This window comes from Oncorhynchus tshawytscha, linkage group LG05 (genome assembly GCF_018296145.1).
Source record: "Oncorhynchus tshawytscha isolate Ot180627B linkage group LG05, Otsh_v2.0, whole genome shotgun sequence".
Taxonomy (NCBI): Eukaryota; Metazoa; Chordata; class Actinopteri; order Salmoniformes; family Salmonidae; genus Oncorhynchus; species Oncorhynchus tshawytscha.
Window position 1 is genome coordinate 75,336,057 of NC_056433.1, and position 24,004 is coordinate 75,360,060.

At 43.4% G+C, this 24,004-nt stretch overlaps 1 protein-coding gene across 4 annotated transcripts in view; it reads right to left on the minus strand.

The window, feature by feature from the left end:
- pde4ba (phosphodiesterase 4B, cAMP-specific a) overlaps positions 1 to 24,004 on the minus strand; it is a 333,978-nt gene that overhangs the window by 20,861 nt on the left and 289,113 nt on the right. For 3 of the 4 annotated variants that reach the window (XM_042322358.1, XM_024403084.2, XM_042322359.1), the window contains one exon: positions 5,866 to 5,978. In XM_042322358.1, coding sequence (XP_042178292.1) covers positions 5,866 to 5,978 — 113 coding nt within the window. Of the gene's footprint in view, positions 1 to 3,196; positions 3,375 to 5,865; positions 5,979 to 24,004 lie in introns of those variants that run through there. The other variant, XM_042322360.1, reaches the window with a different exon arrangement.

Consider the following 24,004-nt stretch of genomic DNA (forward strand, 5'->3'; position numbering starts at 1 on the left):
ATCTAAACCTCCAGAGAGAGATCAGCTCTATCTAAACCTCCAGAGAGAGATCAGCTCTATCTAAACCTACAGAGAGACAGAAAGAGATCAGCTCTATCTAAACCTACAGAGAGACAGAAAGAGATCAGCTCTATCTAAACCTACAGAGAGAGATCAGCTCTATCTAAACCTACAGAGAGAGAGAGAGAGAGAGAGAGAGAGAGAGCAAGAGAGATCAGCTCTATCTAAACCTACAGAGAGAGATCAGCTCTATCTAAACCTACAGAGAGAGAGAGAGAGAGAGATCAGCTCTATCTAAACCTCCAGAAAGAGAGATCAGTCAGATACACGAACACTCTCCTCGTTGCCTTCATGTGTAGGTGTTTAGGTGCTCAATACCACCTCACCATAGATGTCAACTCTTTCACACAAATCACCTGAAAGCATGACCTAAAAAACAACAGGATGTTTAAGCACCACCTAGAAATCAACAGGATGTTTAAGCATGACCTAGAAATCAACAGGATTTTTAAACACCACCTAGAAATCAACAGGATTTTTAAGCACCATCTAGAAATCAACAGGATGTTATAGCACCACCTAGAAATCAACAGGATGTTTAGCACCATCTAGAAATCAACAGGATGTTTAGCACCATCTAGAAATCAACAGGATGTTTAGCACCATCTAGAAATCAACAGGATGTTTAGCACAATCTAGAAATCAACAGGATGTTATAGCACCACCTAGAAATCAACAGGATGTTTAGCACCATCTAGAAATCAACAGGATGTTTAGCACCATCTAGAAATCAACAGGATGTTTAGCACAATCTAGAAATCAACAGGATGTTATAGCACCATCTAGAAATCAACAGGATGTTTAGCACCATCTAGAAATCAACAGGATGTTTAGCACAATCTAGAAATCAACAGGATGTTATAGCACCATCTAGAAATCAACAGGATGTTTAGCACCATCTAGAAATCAACAGGATGTTTAGCACCATCTAGAAATCAACAGGATGTTTAAGCACCATCTAGAAATCAACAGGATGTTTAAGCACCATCTAGAAATCAACAGGATGTTTAGCACAATCTAGAAATCAACAGGATGTTATAGCACCATCTAGAAATCAACAGGATGTTTAGCACCATCTAGAAATCAACAGGATGTTTAGCACAATCTAGAAATCAACAGGATGTTTAGCACCATCTAGAAATCAACAGGATGTTTAGCACAATCTAGAAATCAACAGGATGTTTAGCACCATCTAGAAATCAACAGGATGTTTAGCACCATCTAGAAATCAACAGGATGTTTAGCACCATCTAGAAATCAACAGGATGTTTTAGCACCATCTAGAAATCAACAGGATGTTTAAGCACCATCTAGAAATCAACAGGATGTTTAGCACCATCTAGAAATCAACAGGATGTTTAGCACCATCTAGAAATCAACAGGATGTTTAAGCACCATCTAGAAATCAACAGGATGTTTAAGCACCATCTAGAAATCAACAGGATGTTTAAGCACCAGCTAGAAATCAACAGGATGTTTAAGCACCATCTAGAAATCAACAGGATGTTTAAGCACCATCTAGAAATCAACAGGATGTTTAAGCACCATCTAGAAATCAACAGGATGTTTAAGCACCAGCTAGAAATCAACAGGATGTTTAAGCACCATCTAGAAATCAACAGGATGTTTAAGCACCAGCTAGAAATCAACAGGATGTTTAAGCACCATCTAGAAATCAACAGGATGTTTAGCACCATCTAGAAATCAACAGGATGTTTAAGCACCATCTAGAAATCAACAGGATGTTATAGCACCATCTAGAAATCAACAGGATGTTTAAGCACCAGCTAGAAATCAACAGGATGTTTAAGCACCATCTAGAAATCAACAGGATGTTTAAGCACCAGCTAGAAATCAACAGGATGTTTAAGCACCATCTAGAAATCAACAGGATGCTTCACACAACTTTGTGATGTAAAGAAAAGCATTGTAGTTTTGTCTTTGAAGAGGCCTTTATATGAGAGTGAGATGGCTTAGAGGAGCTCCAAATGTTCACAGCAAACTCAATTCATAACTCAACCTTACTAAAGCGTTGGTTGGTGACTGACTGCAGCACAGTGACCCTGTCCCCCGGTCTCCTCTACCTCAATGCAGCAGGGCATGGAAACACCCCTTACAGTGCATTCGGAAAGTATTCAGACACCTTGACCTTTTCCACATTTGGTTACGTTAGAGCCTTATAGTCAAATGGATTACATTTAAAAAAATCCTTACCAATCTACTTTCCAAATGCACTGTATCAGCCAGGCCACATTCCACATTAACTCAACAATTTGATTTGGACACATTCAGATGCATCAGAGATTAACGGAAATAAAAAGTTGTTATTCTCTTTTAACACATCCCGTTTGTTCCGACCGAGATGGTGGAAGAAGATCCATAAAATAACAACAAAGCAATGTCCTTAAATACATTCAACGAACTGCCGCAAATGACTGTCAACTATTAACAACTCTCAAAAAAATCTACTTTCTATAATATTGAACTAACGTAATGAACTGATTAGAATTCATCAGTGCGCTCTCAAAGCAGTAGCACAGAAACTCGACTGAGAGACCCACACAGGCTTGACTCTATCTGCAAGGCACAGCCTTACTCAGACAAAGCATCCTAGATTGTTGCAGCTTTACACAGAGGTGCACTCCGCTGTAGTCAAGACAAAGAACCAGCATTGAATCCATTTACCTTGGTGTACTTCTCAAAATCGTACAAAATATCCCAGATAAAGTATGCATAAAATATCATAAGATATGCACAAAATATCATAAGATATGCACACAATATCATAAGGTATGCACACAATATCATAAGGTATGCACACAATATCATAAGGTATGCACACAATATCATAAGGTATGCACACAATATCATAAGGTATGCACAAAATATCATTATAAAGACTTGCAGGCAGATAAATAACTTTTCCAGAGACGTAGAAGCAGCATAAAACTAAACTAAACTCAGTAAACCTTGCAGCATTGGCAAAACCCAAACGCAACTGCCCATGACACAAGAAATGACTTTGAATCACTTTTGAAGAATTACACAAATAGATTTTTTCTCCAAAACAAAAAAGTGCATTAAAAGCTTCAAACTAGGAAAAATCTTCGACCAATCGAATCCAAGATAATTTTACCTTCCTCCAGCCGTTAAGTTTTCCTAACTTTCTCTCTTTCTTTTCCAGGCAGCAGGCTCCCATCTTGTGTGTGTGAGCGTCTTGGTTGGGTTAAGTCCTGTAGAGAGTCTGGGCTCGCAGGAAGCAGTCTGGATGTACTGAGACTATGAGTAAGGTCCAAGCCTCAGGCTCTGACGTGGGGAGGGTTGGGAAACGCCGTGCTGGGTGTGTGTGCGTGAGTGTGTTTCTGCTCGACGCACACATCCCCTCTCTGGTAGTTCCGCCTCTCTCACCCTGACAGTCTACTGACTGTTCTCTAACCTAGTGTTGCAGCAACCAGCATCAGGGTAACATGTTATACACTGTCAATAAAACTGTTATCAAAGACATGATCACTCTGATATTTCTGTTGTTAGTCCAAACAGTGGATTTCCATGTGAAGCAGTAGAAAGTTGTATGATACCCTAGTTCTCTTGATTTGATCCATCCAGGTGAGAGTTTGAATCCCAGAGAAGGGAAAGGAACAGTCAAACTTGATATTGTCCTTGACTCCTACACAGAAGCTACAAGTTTGAGCAAGAGCATATCACTTACAGGCAATCTGATACAATCAGAGGGCCAGCCAGCCAGCCAGCCAGCCAGCCAGCCAGCCAGCCAGCCAGCCAGCCAGACAGACAGACAGACAGACAGACAGACAGACAGACAGACAGACAGACAGACAGTCAAAGGGACAGACAGTCAAAGGGACAGACAGTCAAAGGGACAGACAGACAGAGACAGACAGACAGACAGACAGACAGACAGACAGACAGACAGACAGACAGACAGACAAAGGGACAGACAGACAGACAGACAGACAGACAGACAGACAGACAGACAGACAGACAGACAGACAGACAGACAGACAGACAGACAGACAGACAGACAGACAGACAGACAGACAGACAGACTAGACACTGATACAGTCAGACAGACAGATAGACAGTGACAAAGTTCAATGCTCTTTACCATGGGGATGTTTTACTGGAATTAGTCTGTAGACTTTCCCACCCTACTACGGTTTCAAATGCTGTCAGATCTTCAAGAATTGTGTCTCCAACCTCATCCGAAACTGTTATCTAAGACATGTTTGTATTATCTTCATGACAGTGAATGCAGCATCATGCTCAATGCTACTCTGTGAAAGTTGTGTAACGTTATCAGTGGACAGTAGAAACACAGGAGATGATCTTGATCAAGTGTTTCAACCACGCTCAAAGACTGCTCAGTTTAAACGAATGGGATCAGTATTCACTGTTCAGATAACCTCTCCCTACTGTTTGTTGGACTGATCTAATAAGTGTCTAATATTATCTTATCTCATCACAACGACCAAAATAATTGTGAAAGCTGAACCAGTATCGCCCTCAGGGCAGCATAGGGAGTAAAAGGGAGATTCTTAAGACTGAATCAGAACAGTTTGAGTCAGCATGCATCAGTGACTCCTCCATCAGTCATTCAGTCTGCCCATGTGACCGTTTAGGCTGGGCTAGCTTCTCAGTCTGTCTCCACATGGGTTTCTTGTTTTTGGCCTTTTTCCAACCAAGGTGAAGAAGTTTCCATCAATAATCTGTCCGTTGTTCAGTGAGTCTGTCGAGTGACTAAACCTAATTTGCCCAGTGACTCACAATCACTTTCTATATCCTTTTGCCTGTCAGTCAGTGATTCAGTTAGCCAATCAGTCCCTGTGGTGTGTGTGTGTGTGTGTGTGTGTGTGTGTGTGAGCTCCTCCATTGTATTTAGGAAAAAGTCCCTTCTGTCCTGCATGTGTCCTGATGACGAAAGCATTGGGTCAAATAAACAGGACCATTAACCCTGCCCCAAGGCATTCTGGGAGCTCTATTGTAGTCTGATCTGAGTGAGTATCAGGAAGGAAACAGGAAGACAGAGTCAAGCAGCGCAAGGGTCTTCAGCATCTCGCACACACACACACACACTCATGCACGTGCACGCGCACGCACACACACACACACACACACACACACACACACACACACACACACACACACACACACACACCTCTTCCCCTCCAGTGTATTGTTTGACCCAATGAAGGACCGGTGACATCCTGTTGTCCAGCTTCTACAACAAAAATGAGCTTTTCTTCCTATGTTTGCAGAATTTAACAAGAGTAAACTTGAAATTGCATTAAATTGTGCAGGACATATTTGAGCAATGCAATTGTTTTCTATGGAAAATTGCACATTACAGTGCAATACAGTAGTTAAATGCAGCTGATTTGCATGAGAATGCAACAGTCAAAGGAGACTCTGGAGTATAAGTTTAAGCATAAGAGGGACCATGGATGGTCCCTGACTGTACTTATGGTACAGGTACACTGCTGACATGGCCCCTGGCTGGCACTGCTATTAATAACTAGCAGAACACTTACAAAACTACCCAGCAACTTCAGTTCTCACGGATTCAACGGGAAAATGCAAAAGTCAAAATGCACTCAAGAGTCAAAATTCGAACAAACTAAGTCCATTACTGGACTTGGAGATATTGGACATTGTGACATATAGTAGTTAGTTGCCAGCTGCTTCATAGCAAAGCAGCAGTGGCTGCAAGTTTGGAGGTCAGTGTACAGGTAATAGAGATATGGTTCTGCAGAGGGTTGAAGACATAGGGAGTTTTGAGGTCAATCTTACCTTGTTGGAGGCCATGTCACTGACGGAGCGATAGGTCTGGATGGTCTCCAGCTGGTCCAGACACCAGTCCAGCTCCTCCATGGTCTCCATGGCCAGCTTCTGGTACGACTCGTCTGTCAACAGACACACAGACACAGGGCAGTAGTCAGCAGGGTACAGAGGGGGAAGGCAAGGTGAGAGAGGCTAGCAGGGGTCTGCTGCATGGTGGCCAAGCCTGGTGGTGGAAGGGGCACACGTAACAACGCTCCTTCATCCTAAGCAAGACTAACACTGAGGCTAACTGCTATTGGGACACCACAGCTGCTGCACTCTCTCTCTCACACACTGTTACTTGCTCACTCACTGACTGAGTGTTTTTTTTCTTCTTCTCTCTCTCTCTCTCTCTCTCTCTCTCTCTCTCTCTCTCTCTCTCTCTCTCTCTCTCTCTCTCTCTCTCTCTCTCTCTCTCTCTCTCAGATGCACTGAATCCCCCAACTCATTTACATGAACCCAACTTTGAGAGCAGAAAAACAGCCCCCTCTCAGGAAAACATACAACTCTCAAGTCTTCAAATCAAACACGCACTCATACACACTACCATCATAAACTGTGTGACACTTTGCACACCAAAGGAAATGTGATGTGTCTCTGTATAACAGTGACTTTACTCCTAGTTATATGTACTGTACATACAGTGAGCTCCAAAATATTGGGACAGTGACAATTGTTTGTTTTGTTTTGGCTCTGTACTCCAGCACTTTGATTTGAAATGATACAATGGCTATGAGGTTAAAGTGCAGACTGACAGCTTCAATTTGAGGGTATTTTCATCCTTATCGGGTGAACCGTTTAGAACTGTTACAGCACTTTTTAATCCCCCCATTTTAGGGGACCAAAAGTTTTGGGACAAATTCACTTATATGTCTATTAAAGTAGTGGAAACGTAAGTGTTTGGTCCCATATTCATAGCACACAATGACTCAAAAAATTTGTTGGATGCATTTTCTGTTTGTTTTGGTTGTGTTTCAGATTAGGGGTATGATATTTATGCCTCTGTAACGTTCTCATTCATCATTATTCACGATTCATTCAGGATTATACGTATTCATGGTATCATCCACATTACTGTAGAAGTGATTCTTATTTACAATAAAAGTGACTCCAAAATGTCACAATTCATTTTTTACAATTAATTTCACTAAATAATTTGAAACACGCATGCTATAAATACGGGACCGAATACTTCACTTTTGATTACTTTAATACACATATACAGTGGGGCAAAAAAGTATTTAGTCAGCCACCAATTGTGCAAGTTCTCCCACTTAAAAAGATGAGAGAGGCCTGCAATTTTCATCATAGGTACACTTCAACTATGACAGACAAAATTAGGAAAATAAATCCAGAAAATCACATTGTAGGATTTTTTATGAATTTATTTGCAAATTATGGTGGAAAATAAATATTTGGTCACCTACAAACAAGCAAGATTTCTGGCTTTCACAGACCTGTAACTTAGTCTTTAAGAGGCTCCTCTGTCCTCCACTCATTACCTATATTAATGGCACCTGTTTGAACTTGTTATCAGTATAAAAGACATCTGTCCACAACCTCAAACAGTCACACTCCAAACTATGTTGAGATATTAGACGTCACTACATTTTCAGTCTAGCTTGCAGTGTGTATACATGCTGCAGTGTTTTTCATACCTGATGTGGTAGCGGGTATCGAAGGTCTTGTGAAAATGCTTAGGCTCAAGTTGGGTTTTGATTTTCGTAATAAGTCATGTTTTTCTTGTGAAGAGAGAAAGAGGCTTGTTTTCGCTACTTTCTCATTAAAATGCAAATCAATTTATAACATTTTTGACATGTGTTTTTCTGGATTTTTTTGTTGTTGTTATTCTGTCTCTCACTGTTCAAATAAACCTACCATTAGAATTAAAGATGGATAATTTCTTTGTCAGTGGGCAAACGTACAAAATCAGCAGGGGATCAAATACTTTTTTCCCTCACTGTATATCATTTAAACATTCACAGTGTAGGTTGAAAAAAGTATGGAGTCAGGAGTCAGCTAACCTGGAGTCCAATCAATGAGACGAGATTGGAGATGTTGGTTAGAGCTGCCTTGCCCTATAAAAACCACAAAAAAATTGAGTTTGCTATTCACAAAAAGCATTGCCTGAACCATGCCTCGAACAAAAGAGATCTCAGAAGACCTAAGATGAAGAATTCTTGACTTGCATAAAGCTGGAAAGGGTTACAAAAGTATCTCTAAAAGTCTTGATGTTCATCAGTCCACGGTAAGACAAATTGTCTATAAATGGAGAAAGTTCAGCGCTTTTGCTACTCTCCCTAGGAGTGGCCGTCCTGCAAAGAAGACTGCAAGAGCACAGCGCAGAATGCTCAATGAGGTTAAGAATAATCCTAGAGTGTCAGCTAAAGACTTACAGAAATCTCTGAAACATGCTAAAATCTCTGTTGATGAGTCTACGATACGTAAAACACTAAACAGGAATGGTGTTCATGGGAGGACCTCCTGGAAGAAGCCATCGCTGTCCAAAAAAAACATTGCAGCACATCTGAAGTTTGCAAAAGTACACTTGGATGTTCCACAGCGCTACTGGCAAAATATTCTGTGGACAAATTAAACTACAGTTGAGTTGTTTGGAAGGAACACACAACACAGAGGGGAGAAAAAGGCACAGCACACCAACATCAAAACCTCATCCCAACTGTAAAGCATGGTGGAGGGCATCATGATTTGGGTCTGCTTTGCTGCCTCAGGGCCTGGACATCTTGCTATCATCAACGGAAAAATGAATTACCAAGACATTTTGCAGGAGAATGTTAGGCTATCTGTCCGCCAATTGAAGCTCAACAGAAGTTGGGAATGCAACAGGACAACAACACAAAACCACAGAAGTAAATCAACAACAGAATGGCTTCAACAGAAGAAAACAAGCCTTCTGGAGTGGCCCTGACCTCAACCTGATTCAGATGCTGTGGCATGACCTCAATAGAGCAGTTCACACCAAACATCCCAAGAATATTGCTGAACTGAAACAGTTTTGTAAAGAGGAATGGTCCAAAATTCCTCCTGACCGTTGTGCAGGATCTGATCCACAACCACAGAAAACGTTTGGTTGAGGTTATAGCGGCCAAAGGAGTGTCAACCAGTTATTAAATCCAAGGGTTCACATACTTTTTCACCCTGCACTATGAATGTTTACACTGTGTGTTCAATAAAGACAAGAAAACGTATAATTGTTTGTGTGTTGTTAGTTTAAGCAGACTGTGTTTGTCTATTGATGGGACCTAGATGAAGTTCAGATCAAATTTTATGACCAATTTATGCAGAAATCCAGGTAATTCCAAAGGGTTCACATACTTTTTCTTGCCACTGTAAATTACAGAATATAGACATCAATATATATACAAAATGCAAGCAGAAAGAAAAACACGGTCATTAAAAACAAACACATTTATCAGTAATAAGGTCCTCAATCAGCTTTCTGAATTCCCCTAGAGGCACCAGCACATCAAATCTAAGAAAATGTTGAAGATTGTTCCACAAATAAGGTGCAAGAAAACTAAAAGCAGATTTACCCAACGCAGTAGAGACCAAAGGAATTCCCAGAGTTAACCATCCCTGAGACTGGGTGTGGTAACTTGTATGTCTAAAGTTGAGTTATGATGTTAGGTACAGTGGGACTTTATACATGAAAACATGTATCAACCTACGTGACATCAAAGAGGGTTGTGAGTACTAAAATTGTTGCCCATAATGGCTACATCTCAGAAAGTATCTAGAGGAGTAAAACAAGGTTGTCCACTAACGGCATATCTATTTATTATTGCCATCGAAATGATAGCTGTTAAAATTGCATTCAACAATAATATTAAGGGATTATAAATGTCAGTGTACGCTGATGATTCATGTTTTCTTTTAAAACCACAATTAGAATCCCTCCCCAACTTCAAATTGTTCTATTTAAATTACTATACAAAATTCTTGCAACCAATATAATGTTATATATATGGGGGTACAATCTTCCCAGCTCTGCAGTGGACAATAGGACGACGGTCCATACGTTGAGAAGGACTAACATGTCAACTACAGAACTAAGCCAAACTCAGCGTGAGCTTTGGTTGTGAATGATATGAACTTTGAACTCTTATTCACTAAAGAAGTGAGACATCCTAGCCGTTGAGTTAGCAACAGCAGCTGTAAATGTGGGCTATGAAAGGATGGACAACGTATCCAGTCAAGCACACAACGACAATACTACAACATATTCAATTTACCACCAGTGACATTCTTCCAAGGACAGGAAGATCTCTGTTGGCTAACATATCTACGACCAACCTACCGAAGCGCAGCTCAGAATAAATATTTATTGCATTTTCCTTTTCCAAATGGGCGGTAATTTAGAATGCATAAGATACTGTATTTACGATAGCAGAGCTTCTCCCTTTGTTCCTCAGTCTTCCCGCTCTTTCACTCAAACCCAACCCCCTTTTCTTTGTGTAACCAGCTGTCATATCTGTTCCGACCGCCAGGGACGTTTTCCTATATGACATAATTTGTAATCAAGGTATGATTCATTCTGTGTATATGTAATTCTGTGTGATTAGTTAGGTATTTAGTAAATAATTAAACGCAAGTTTGTATTGCTGATTCAACTTGTTAGCTAGGGTTCGTGAACCAAGAATTCTACAATGTACAGATGAGACTGAAATAAGGTGACGATTAATATTGACTGCTATTGATGTAAAATATTACTAGGTCTTTCAGAGTTTATATGGACGATAACAGCTCTATAAACACTCTTTTGTGGTGCCCCGACTTTCTAGTTAATTACATTTACATGATTAGCTCAATCAGGTAATATGAATTACAGAGAAAGGATTTTATAGAATAGCATGTCATATCACTTAATCCAGCATAGCCAAAGACACGACAAGTGCAATAGAGATTGCATAATCTGTGGATCTGTTGGTGCGGTATGCAAATTGAAGTGAGTCTAGGGTTTCTGGAATAATGGTGTTGATGTGAGCCATGACCAGCCCTTCACACATTTCATGGCTACAGACGTGAGTGCTACGAGTCGGTAGTCATTTAGGCAGGTTACCCAAGTGTTCTTGGGCACAGGGTCTATGGTGGTCTGCTTGAAACATGTTGGTACAGTATTACAGACAGGAAGAGGTTGAAAATGTCAGTGAAGATACTTGCCAGTTGGTCAGCACATGCTCGAGGACCTGTTCTGGTAATCCGTCTGGCCCAGCGGTCTTGTGAATGCTGACCTGTTTAAAGGTCTTAAAGGTCTTACTCACATCGGCTGCGGAGAGCATGTAAATGACGCAGAATTGCATGAAATGTATTTTTAAAAGGCAGACCCCCCATGTGTAAGAAAGCCTAAAAACACCCCTGCTCAACTGTAGCCTATACCACATAGCAAACATTATTGTGGCTTTATTATAAAGGGTATTTTTCTTCAACAGTACATTTACCACGCATCCAATTGCATTTTGGTGCACGGATTTGTTTACAGAAAATGATGGTGTGCTGGGAAGGGGGGCTACGAAAAAACCAAAGCCACGGGGCCTATCATTTCTTAATCCGGCCCTGGCTGGGGGAACAGCTGTGAAAAGGCCCAGTAAGCCAGTAAGTCTAAAATGTCCAGCTCACCACATACACGTAAGAGGGGGGTTTCCACCAACTCTCCTCCACACACACAGTCACAAGGAGCACTCTGATCACAGCCCCGGACACATCTGGCCTGCAGGGACTCATGACCAGGAAACACAAACACACACACGCGCACACGCACACACACACACACACACACACGCACACGCACACACACACACACACACACACACACACACACACACACATACACACACACAACTAACTCATACACACAACCACACACATTCACAACCAACTCATACACACAACCACAACTAACTCATACACACAACTACACACACTCACAACCAACTTATACACACAACCACATCCAACTCGTATATGCAGAGGCATTCTGTACATACACACACACACACGCCTAAAAAAAATTCTTAGCAAATACTTGAATGCAAACATAAACGCTCCTTCAAATACACAGCGACGATCACAGCCCCTTCAAACAAGGAGTTCAACATCCAAGCGGACAGAGAGGAAAGAGATGTCAGTGATCTCTCTCTTTCTCAAATCAAATTTTATTTCTCTTGCACCCTCTTATTTGATTTATTATTATTTTTACCTTCTTTATATTTACCACTTTTTTCAATACATTTTGTGATATCCAAATGGTAGTTACAGTCTTGACACATCGCTACAACTCCCGTACGGACTCGGGAGAGGCGAAGAAGAAAAAGAGAGCCAAGAGCCGTGCGTCCTCCAAAACACAACCCAGCCAAGCTGCACTGTTTCTTGACACAATGCCTGCTTAACCCGGAAACCAGCCACCAGTTAGAGGAAACACCGTACACTCAGCAACCATGTCAGCGTGCATTGCGCCTGGTCTTCCACAGGAGTCGCTAGAGCACGATGGGACAAGGACAACCCGGGCCGGCCAAACCCTCCCCTAACCAGGACGAGGCTGGGCCACTTGTGCGCTGCCTTATGGGCCTCCCTGTTGCATCACAGCCTGGGATTGAACCAGGATCTGTAGTGACAGAGCTATCACTACAATGCAGTGCTAGACCACTGTGCCACCCTCTCTTTCTCTCTCCCTTCTTTTTCTCTATCTCTCTTCCACTTTCCCTCCCTCTTGTTCCTCTCATCTTTCACCTCTCATCGTTCTTGGAACTTTTAGCCACATATCATATTCTCCCAGAATCTGTGTGTGTGTTTGTGTGTGCGTGCCCACTTGCGTTTGTGTATATGTGATACCGTCAGGCCCTTTCAGGACAAGCATGTGTCAGACGAAGGGAGTGGTTGTGTGTGTGACAGCTGTGATTGAGACACTCCTCAGAGATCTACTTAGTTTCCTGTAGAGGATGGGAGACGGGGGGGAGTCACTGACAACTGGCTACAACACACAGGACAGATGTTGTTTTCGCACAGTCATAAACGCCCATAACCCCCAGTAGTCTCTGGAGAGAGACAGGCACAGGACACTGGTCCTCTAGGGCCTATTGCTCACACACACACACACACACACACACACACACACACACACACACACACACTTTTGCTCTCTCTCTCTCTCTCTACTATTTCTCTCTCTCTCATCTCTCTATTCCCACCAGAGAGATTATAACTCTACTCTGAAGAATTTTATCTTTCTTATCAGCACTGCAACCGCACTTTCTCTGCAGCACCAAATCATGTGCAAATAAGGGAGTAAATGTGCTAAATACCCACATCAAATACCCACACATACTGGGATGTAGGTTTATACACAGCAGTGATCTGAACTCTTTCAAAAAACAGAACTAGTCTTTAGGACCTTGAGGTGTTGTGTAACTCTTTCTAACAAAGGTGAGTGACAGGAAGCCTGGCTTCTCTCTATTTGTGTTCCAAATGGCACCCTAATCCCTATATAGTGCACTACTTTTGACCAGGGACCATTGTGACAGGTTCACGGTATTTATCAATCACATGATGTGTTGTTACTTAGTGAAGAACTCTGCTGAGGGAGATGACATAGTGTGGGTGTCAGCATGTATGTATGTATGTATGTATGTATGTGTGTGTGTGTGTGTGTGTGTGTGTGTCATTGTGAATAGTATGTCCAAATGGCTGGGTTTAGTTGAATCAGTTTCTTAATCTCATTGCTATTAGAACACACTGTCCTAAATGGCTGAAATGTTACATTTCAACTGCAGGAACACTTGTTGACAAATTGAAAGTTTGGAGTAATTGAATTACAGCACATTCTGCCCAAATGATATTAGCCTAACAGGGCCATATATACTCTAAACAAAAATAAAAACGCAAGACGGAACCATTTCTAAGATTTTACTGAGTTACAGTTCATATAAGAATTCATTTAATTGAAATAAATTCATTAGGTCTTAATCATATTTTGGTCACAAATACCTTAAAAAACGGTAGGGGCGTGGATCAGAAAACAAGTCAGTATCTGGTGTTACCACCATTTGCCTCATGCAGTGTGACACATCTCCTTCACATTGAGATGATTAGGCTGTTGATTGTGGCCTGTAGAATGTTGTCCCACTCCTCTTCATTTGCTGTGCGAAGTTGCTGGATATTGGCGGGAACACGAAAACACAGTCATACACGCTGATACCGAGCATCCAAAACATGCTCAATTGGTGACATGTTTGAGTATGCAGTAGGTGGAAGAACTGGGATATTTTCAGACTCCAGGAATTGTGTACAGATCCTTGCGACATGTGGACGTGCGGATGACAGCGGATGAATGGCACGACAATGGGCATCAAGATCTAGTCACAGTATCTCTGTGCATTAAAATTGCCATTGATGAAATGCAAATGTGTTTGTTGTCTGTAGCTTATGCCTGCCCATTCCATAACCCCACTGCCACCATGGGGCACTCTGTTCACAATTCTGCCCTCCGCCTGGTACTGTTGAAACCGGGATTAATCCGTGAAGAACACACTTCTCCAGTGTGCCAGTGGCCATCGAAGGTGAGCATTTGCACACTGAAGTCGGTTTCGACACCGAACTGTAGTCAGGTCAAAACCCTGGTGAGGCAACTAGCATGCAGATGAGATCCCTGAGACGGTTTTGTGCACAACATTTTAGAGAAATAAGCTTTTTGTGCGTATAAAACATTTTGGGGATCTTTTATTTCAGGTCATGAAACATGGACCAACACTTTACATGTTGCGTTCTATTTTAGTCCAATGTAATTATAGTACTAGAAGTTCTGATACCGCAGTTCACATTGCATTGACTGATTTAAACACAGACTCTGTGTGTGTGTGTTTGAGTGTGTGTTTGAGTGTGTGTGTGTGTGTGTGTGTGTATCGCAAATGTGTGTGTTTGAGTGTGTGTTTGAGTGTGTGTTTGAGTGTGTGTGTGTCTGTGTGTGTGTATCGCAAATGAGTGTGCTTTATTTTTTTACTTTACTTTATTTAGTAAATATTTTCTTAACTCCATTTCTTGAACTGCATTGTTGGTTAAGGGCTTGTCAGTAAGCATTTCACGGTAAGGTCTACAGCTGTTGTATTCGGTGCATGTGATAAATAACATTTGATTTTGATTTGATTTGTATGTGTGTGTATGCCTGTGTGTGTGAGAAGAGGGATGAGGAGATGGGTTAGGGATGAGGAGAGGGGTTAAGGATGAGAAGAGGGGTGATGGATGAGGAGAGGGACGAGGGGAAGGGTTAGGGATGAGGAGAGGGGTTAGGGGTGAGGAGAAGGGTGAGGGATGACAAGAGGGGTGAGGGATAAGGAGAGGGGTTAGGGATAAGGGATGAGGAGAGGGGTTAGGGATGAGGAGAGGGGTTATGGGTTAGGGATGATGGGTGAGGAGAGGGATGAGGGCTGAGGAGAGGGGTTTTGGGATGAGGAGAGGGGTTAGGGATAAGGGATGAGGAGAAGGTGAGAAGGAAGTTTGAAAGCCTTTATAGATCTGTGACGAAGCGTTTGTGTGCAGTGGTGGATCAGTTTCTATATCACCTCATACTGTACCCAGCTGACCTCTACCAACATGCCTCAGCAAAGGGTCATCGCTGTGTGTGTGTGTGTGTGTGTGTGTGTCTTGATGGGCACTTGAGGACACTCAGAGAATGTGTGCATATTTAGAACTTCTCCTGGTCCAATAAGGACTTGATCAGTTTAACATTTAAATACATTTAACGTTGAATTTGGTTTAAATCATTCCCAAGCTGCCTTCTCTGTTAGGTCTCCCTTCATAAAGGCATTCATTATGTCAATAGGACTTTTTGATTAAATAAAGTTGAAATACTGTAACAACCAAAACAAATAAAACAAGGCCAGTTTGAGAGGAAGTTATTGTGAAATTCAGAGGAAAAGCATGTCTACAAGTTTGCCTAGCACCTTGTTTGGTGAACATTACAGAGAAACATGTAGTGTTCATGAAGGGACATGAGAGCCTTTTCTTCCTGATTTGTTTTCATTGTAAGGTGGGAGGAATTGAAACTCTAAACCTTGCCAAGCATTCTTATTGCACCACTGACAAACATCTGAAAAGTAATATATTTTTTCTCTCATGCTTCAGAAAAGAGGGGGGCTGACAGTGAGGGTTTGCATGCATCTGCACTGGTCCGAACCATACGGTCAAACCATGAGACTGAACCATGAGACTGAACCATACGGCCGAACCATGAGACTGAACCATAAGGCCAAACCATGAGACTGAACCATAAGGCCGAACCAACGGCCGAACCATGAGACTGAACCATACGGCCGAACCATGAGACTGAACCATAAGGCCGAACCATGAGACTGAACCATAAGGCCAAACCATGAGACTGAACCATAAGGCTGAACCATAAGGCCAAACCATGAGACTGAACCATACGGCCGAACCATGAGACTGAACCATAAGGCCGAACCATGAGACTGAACCATAAGGCCAAACCATGAGACTGAACCATAAGGCTGAACCATAAGGCCAAACCATGAGACTGAACCATAAGGCTGAACCATAAGGCCAAACCATGAGACTGAACCATAAGGCTGAACCATAAGACTGAACCATAAGGCCGAACCATGAGACTGAACCATAAGGCCAAACCATGAGACTGAACCATAAGGCTGAACCATAAGGCTGAACCAAAAGACTGAACCATAAGGCCAAACCAAGAGACTGAACCATAAGGCTGAACCATAAGGCCGAACCATAAGACTGAACCATAAGGCCAAACCATGAGACTGAACCATAAGGCCAAACCATGAGATTGAACCATAAGGCTGAACCATGAGACTGAACCATAAGGCTGAACCATAAGACTGAACCATAAGGCCGAACCATGAGACTGAACCATAAGGCCAAACCATGAGACTGAACCATAAGGCTGAACCATAAGGCCGAACCATAAGACTGAACCATAAGGCCAAACCATGAGACTGAACCATAAGGCCAAACCATGAGATTGAACCATAAGGCGGAACCATAAGGCCGAACCATAAGACTGAACCATAAGACTGAACCATCAGGCTGAACCATAAGGCCGAACCATGAGACTGAACCATAAGGCGGAACCATAAGGCCGAACCATAAGACTGAACCATAAGGTTGAACCATGAGACTTAACCATCAGGCTGAACCATGAGACTGAACCATACGGCCGAACCATAAGGTCGAACCATAAGACTGAACCATAAGGCTGAACCATGAGACTGAACCATAAGGCTGAACCATAAGGCCGAACCATAAGACTGAACCATAAGGTTGAACCATGAGACTGAACCATCAGGCTGAACCATGAGACTGAACCATAAGGCCGAACCATAAGACTGAACCATAAGACTGAACCATCAGGCTGAACCATAAGACTGAACCATAAGACTGAACCATAAGGCTGAACCATAAGACTGAACCATAATACTGACCCATAAGACTGACCCATAAGACTGAACTATAAGACTGACCCATAAGACTGAACCATAAGGCTTAACCATCAGGCTGAAGCATCAGGCTGAACCATCAGGCTGAACCATAAGACTGAACCATAAGACTGAACCATAAGGCTGATCCATCAGGCTGAACCATAAGGCTTAACCATCAGGCTGAACCATAAGGCTGAACCATCAGGCTGAACCATAAGGCTGAACCATAAGGCTGAACCATCAGACTGAACCATACGGCTGAACCATCAGGCAGAACCATCAGGCTGAACCATAATGCTGGGCCATCAGGCTGAACCATAAGGCTGAACCATAATGCTGGGCCATCAGACTGAACCATAAGACTGAACCATAAGACTGAACCATAATGCTGAACCATAAGGCTGAGCAGGGCTGCCGCTGGCTGGGGAATACTAGAAGGGAAAGGCAGCCTTCCACTTTATGACTGTGCTGACGTCAATGGCATAATTCAAATACTTACTGGGTGCACGCTTCCAGCTTTCAGAACCTGCTCTAGGGCAGGCCACACACCAAAACCTGACATGGACTTTTATGAAAACTGGAGGGGAGTTGTGAAGAATGAAATCACATGTTGTGTTGTAATATTTTATGATGACAACAGTGTTTTTCTGGATATTAGATTAAGCACACAGTTAGATTAAGGACACAAAACATCTAAAAGTATTTCAATTGATGAACAGTGTAAGAGATGTTTTTGTGTTTGTGGGGTGAAATTTAGATGCAGTGGAATAATCCTGACAGGATAAAGAGCTGTGGAGTCTGATCAGGATAATATGGTTACTATAGACTAAAGTGCTGTGGAGTCTGACCAGGATAATACGGTTACTATAGACTAAAGAGCTGTGGAGTCTGATCAGGATAAAAAGGTTACTATAGACTAAAGAGCTGTGGAGTCTAACCAGGATAATACGGTTACTATAAGACAACCCTGTGTGTGTGTGTGTGTGTGTGTGTGTGTGTGTGTGTGTGTGTGTGTGTGTGTGTGTGTGTTGGCCTGTGTTGGCCTAACCAAAGTGAGGTCATTCTTCCAGAGAAGCTTTGAAGGTGTATATGAATCAAATCAAATCAAATTTTATTTGTCACATACACATGGTTAGCAGATGTTAATGCGAGTGTAGCGAAATGCTTGTGCTTCTAGTTCCGACAGTGCAGTAATAACCAACAAGTAATCTAACTAACAATTCCAAAACTACTGTCTTATACACAGTGTAAGGGGATAAAGAATATGTACATAAAGATATATGAATGAGTGATGGTACAGAGCAGCATAGGCAAGATACAGTAGATGGTATCGAGTACAGTATATACATATGAGATGAGTATGTTAACATCACATAACACAAGAACCAATACAGTTTTCACAATCTCACACACTCCTTGCCTGGAAACCTTCTCCTTCTGTAAATAATACAGAGGACTATAAAGAACTGCAGGCCCTAGTTTTATCACTCCTGGACTACTAACCAGTCAAGTGCGTCAAAGAAGGACATAGGCAAATTCCAATTGGCCCGGACCAGAGCAGCACGGCTGGCCCTTAAATGTACACCAAGATCAATAACATGCATGTCAATCTCTCCTGGCTCAAAGGAGAGGAGAGATTGACTGCATCACTCACTACTTGTCTTTGCGAGAGGTATTGACAGTTTGAAAGCACTGAACTGTCTGTTCAAACAGCTAACACACACCTCAGACATCCATACATATGTACATATTTTCACAGTCCCCAAGACCAGAACAGAGGATGGGAAATGCAGAGTACTACATAGAGCCATGACTATATGGAACTCATTCCACATCAAGTTACTCAAGCTAGCAGTGAAATCAGATTTCTTAAAAAAAAAATATAACAGAGACCTCCCGAGTGGCGCAGCGGTCTAAGGTACTGCATCTCAGCGGTCTAAGGTACTGCATCTCAGCGGTCTAAGGCATTGCATCTCAGTGATCTAAGGTACTCCATCTCAGCGGTCTAAGGTACTGCATCTCAGTGGTCTAAGGTACTGCATCTCAGCGGTCTAAGGTACAGCATCTCAGCGGTCTAAGGTACAGCATCTCAGCGGTCTAAGTTACAGCATCTCAGCGGTCTAAGGTACTGCATCTCAGCGGTCTAAGGCACTGCATCTCAGCGGTCTAAGGTACTGCATCTCAGCGGTCTAAGGTACTGCATCTCAGCGGTCTAAGGTACTGCATCTCAGCGGTCTAAGGCACTGCATCTCAGCGGTCTAAGGCACTGCATCTCAGCGGTCTAAGGTACTGCATCTCAGCGGTCTAAGGTACTGCATCTCAGCGGTCTAAGGCACTGTATCTCAGCGGTCTAAGGTACTGCATCTCAGCGGTCTAAGGTACTGCATCTCAGCGGTCTAAGGTACTGCATCTCAGCGGTCTAAGGTACTGCATCTCAGCGGTCTAAGTTACAGCATCTCAGTGGTCTAAGGTACTGCATCTCAGTGGTCTAAGGTACTGCATCTCAGCGGTCTAAGGTACTGCATCTCAGCGGTCTAAGGCACTGCATCTCAGCGGTCTAAGCTACTGCATCTCAGCAGTCTAAGGCACTGCATCTCAGCGGTCTAAGGTACTGCATCTCAGCGGTCTAAGGTACAGCATCTCAGCGGTCTAAGGTACAGCATCTCAGCGGTCTAAGTAGCAGCATCTCAGCGGTCTAAGGTACTGCATCTCAGCGGTCTAAGGCACTGCATCTCAGCGGCCTAAGGTACTGCATCTCAGCGGTCTAAGGTACTGCATCTCAGCGGTCTAAGGTACTGCATCTCAGCGGTCTACGGCACTGCATCTCAGCGGTCTAAGGTACTGCATCTCAGCGGTCTAAGGTACTGCATCTCAGCGTTCTAAGGTACTGCATCTCAGCAGTCTAAGGTACTGCATCTCAGCGGTCAAAGTTACAGCATCTCAGCGGTCTAAGGTACTGCATCTCAGCGGTCTAAGGTACTGCATCTCATCGGTCTAAGGCACTGCATCTCAGCGGTCTAAGCTACTGCATCTCAGCGGTCTAAGATACTGCATCTCATCGGTCTAAGGCACTGCATCTCAGCGGTCTAAGCTACTGCATCTCAGCGGTCTAAGGCACTGCATCTCAGCGGTCTAAGGTACTGCATCTCAGCGGTCTAAGGTACAGCATCTCAGCGGTCTAAGGCACTGCATCTCAGCGGTGTAAGGTACTGCATCTCAGCGGTCTAAGGCACTGCACCTCAGCGGTCTAAGGTACTGCATCTCAGCAGTCTAAGGTACTGCATCTCAGCGGTCTAAGGCACTGCATCTCAGCGGTCTAAGGTACTGCATCTCAGCGGTCTAAGGTACAGCATCTCAGCGGTCTAAGGCACTGCATCTCAGCGGTCTAAGGCACTGCATCTCAGCGGTCTAAGGCACTGCACCTCAGCGGTCTAAGGTACTGCATCTCAGCGGTCTAAGCTACTGCATCTCAGCGGTCTAAGGCACTGCACCTCAGCGGTCTAAGGTACTGCATCTCAGCGGTCTAAGCTACTGCATCTCAGCGGTCTAAGGCACTGCACCTCAGCGGTCTAAGGTACTGCATCTCAGCAGTCTAAGGTACTGCATCTCAGCGGTCTAAGGCACTGCATCTCAGCGGTCTAAGGTACTGCATCTCAGCGGTCTAAGGTACAGCATCTCAGCGGTCTAAGGCACTGCATCTCAGCGGTCTAAGTTACTGCATCTCAGCGGTCTAAGGTACTGCATCTCAGCGGTCTAAGTTACTGCATCTCAGCAGTCTAAGGCACTGTATCTCAGCGGTCTAAGGCACTGCATCTCAGCGGTCTAAGTTACTGCATCTCAGCGGTCTAAGTTACTGCATCTCAGCGGTCTAAGGCACTGCATCTCAGCGGTCTAAGTTACTGCATCTCAGCGGTCTAAGTTACTGCATCTCAGCGGTCTAAGTTACTGCATCTCAGCAGTCTAAGGCACAGCATCGCAGCGGTCTAAGGTACTGCATCTCAGTGGTCTAAGGTACTATAAATCAGCGGTCTAAGGCACTGTATCTCAGCAGTCTAAGGCACTGCACCGCAGTGCTAGATGCGTCACTACAGTCACCCTGGTTCCATTCCAGGCTGTATCACAGCGGTCTAAGGCACTGCATCGCAAGACTTGAGGTGTCACTACAGACCCAGGTTCGATGCCAGGCTGTGTTACAACTTGCCGTGACCAGGAGTTCCATAGGGCGAGGGGGCTTTATTTGCCTCCTTGCGCTCTGGCAACTCATTGTGGCGGGCTGGGCACCTGCAGGCCGACTTCAGTTGTCAGTTGAACAGTGTTTCCTCAAACACATTGGTTCAGCTGGCTTCTGGGTTAAGTGGGCAGGTGTGCAAATGCAGCATTATAGATCTCTCCCCCTGATTCAGAGGCTGTGAGACAGTTTACCAGCCCTGCTATGAGAATGGCCACAGTTTCCGTCTCAGTCTGTGGTCTGAGCTATGTCATGCCGTCTCTGTGCCAGGCAGGCTAGTGGGTAAAGAAAACTATTTTCTGAGGAGAGAAGAGGACCAGATGCACCCAGCCGCCCCCTGACTGGGGGGGTGTGTGTTGGGGCTTGTTTGAGAGTGGCACTGGAGACATGGAGGACCAAGGGTAAGCGGGTAAAATGGGTAGTGGCAAAGAGGTACCATATACCCACTGCAATGCAAAGGCCTCTCATTCCTAAACAGGACTTTACAGGTGTGATGTCATTGATGTGTATGGTTGGGGTGGGAACATGTGGGTCTGGGCAGGTGTGATGTCAGTGATGTTTGTTGAAATTTGTGTGCTTCTGTTTGTCTTTTGTTGATGTATTTAAATCTTTTAAAAAATATACAAAAAATAATGGTCAAACACTGTAGTCTCCTAGATCACCGAACCTGATCACATAAAATTGTTCAGGAATCCTATTCAACGTGATGGACATGATAAGTTAAAGAGCTCACTTGTTACACAATCTATTTCCTACACACACACACATGCGCACAGACAGGAAAGATTGGCAAGGTGAGACAGAAGACAGGTGTTTTCTGTCTAAATGGGCTGGATGTCCTTGGCACAACCAAGACGAGGCAAGTGAACAAACGCTCAGTTCCAAACCATGAAAGTCATCAATCACCAGTTAAAAAGACAAAAACAAATTCCTGGAGAGGAGATAATGGTTTTAAGGTAAGTCATGCAATATTCTGAGATGTCAGGTGGATACGTACAGGGTGTGCCAGTGCTTTAATATCATAACAAATGGACCTGCGTTGTTTATTGATGAAACTCAATTCAAATATTCTTTGGCTGCACAGTGCACTCCCTCCATCAACATCACTAACCAGAAAGAGAGGTTTTACAACATTCCTGCACCCTAAAACAGTTTCTGAAGTCTGTGAAGTATTAAAACACTAATAATAGTTTGATTCAGAAGATATTAAGATAACTTCCATATGAGGACAAAAGGAAGAAAGATGAAAGTGATATGAAATATTTGATAGTAACAGAAACATTATCTAAATTGTCATGATGTGCTGAATGTATGGAATGGTTGCTTGCTTTGGCAAGGATCCAAAGGGTATTGTCCTAACCTTTACACAACCTCCCTGAAAACTGAGTCTTTATATTAGGCTTTGTAGGGCCTGTTCCCAAGAGTGCAAAAGGACTGTTATGTGCTTATTTGGCCAATGCAGCATGCAAGCTCGTACGCACACACGCACGCATGCACACACACGCACACGCACACACACACACTCACACACACACGCACACACACACACACACACACACACGCACACACACACATACAAACCGAGTTACGCTCTCGTTGGATACCAAGTCAAGCAGAAAAATATTATTTCAAAGATGGAGGCCTTGGGATGGCACGGCAGAGTGGCGGAGCCGTGATATTTCACACCTCAGTTCAGAGTAAACACTACTGGAGTCAGTAAGAGACACACCGATCAGGCTGTCACATACACATACTGTACATATGCACACACATACATGCTTAAAGGAACAGGGATGTACACACACACACACACACACACTCAAACACACACACACACACGCTCGACACACACTTGAACACACTTGAACACACACACGCTAGGAGTGAGATGTGTGCTTGTGAGCGTATCCAGGGGAGTCTACAGTTTACATGGGCAGAAGAGTGAGGTAGTGTTATTGGCACTGGGCGTTCAGAGCAGAGAGGGGCAGTTAAACACACAGGGACAACAGAGGTCAGCTCTGTGGCTTTCTGCTGCACACATAACAGTTCCACTAACTACCACTGGTCATGTTTCTGGGGGATTTCTTGAGGAGTGACGCATCCTGGAGATGTCAATGTTTGGACAGGCTGGGTGGTTGCCTTGGCAGCCTGGGTTTGGTTGAAACTCAGGAGGATGATGACTGGAAGTAACGGGATGTTAGTGTTAGTACAACATTGCCACAACATTGTCTCATAGTTGCAGCAAGGCTTGTGTGGTGGCCAAGACTGACCAGGACTGGCATGACTTGGTAGTGCCATACATTCAGAGAGATGGGTAGTGTGGATCACCTGTGAAGCATGAAATGGGCCTTGTTCTGACATGAACTAGATGACTGCCAGCTTACAAAGAGAGATATACCACTTTTACTTACAG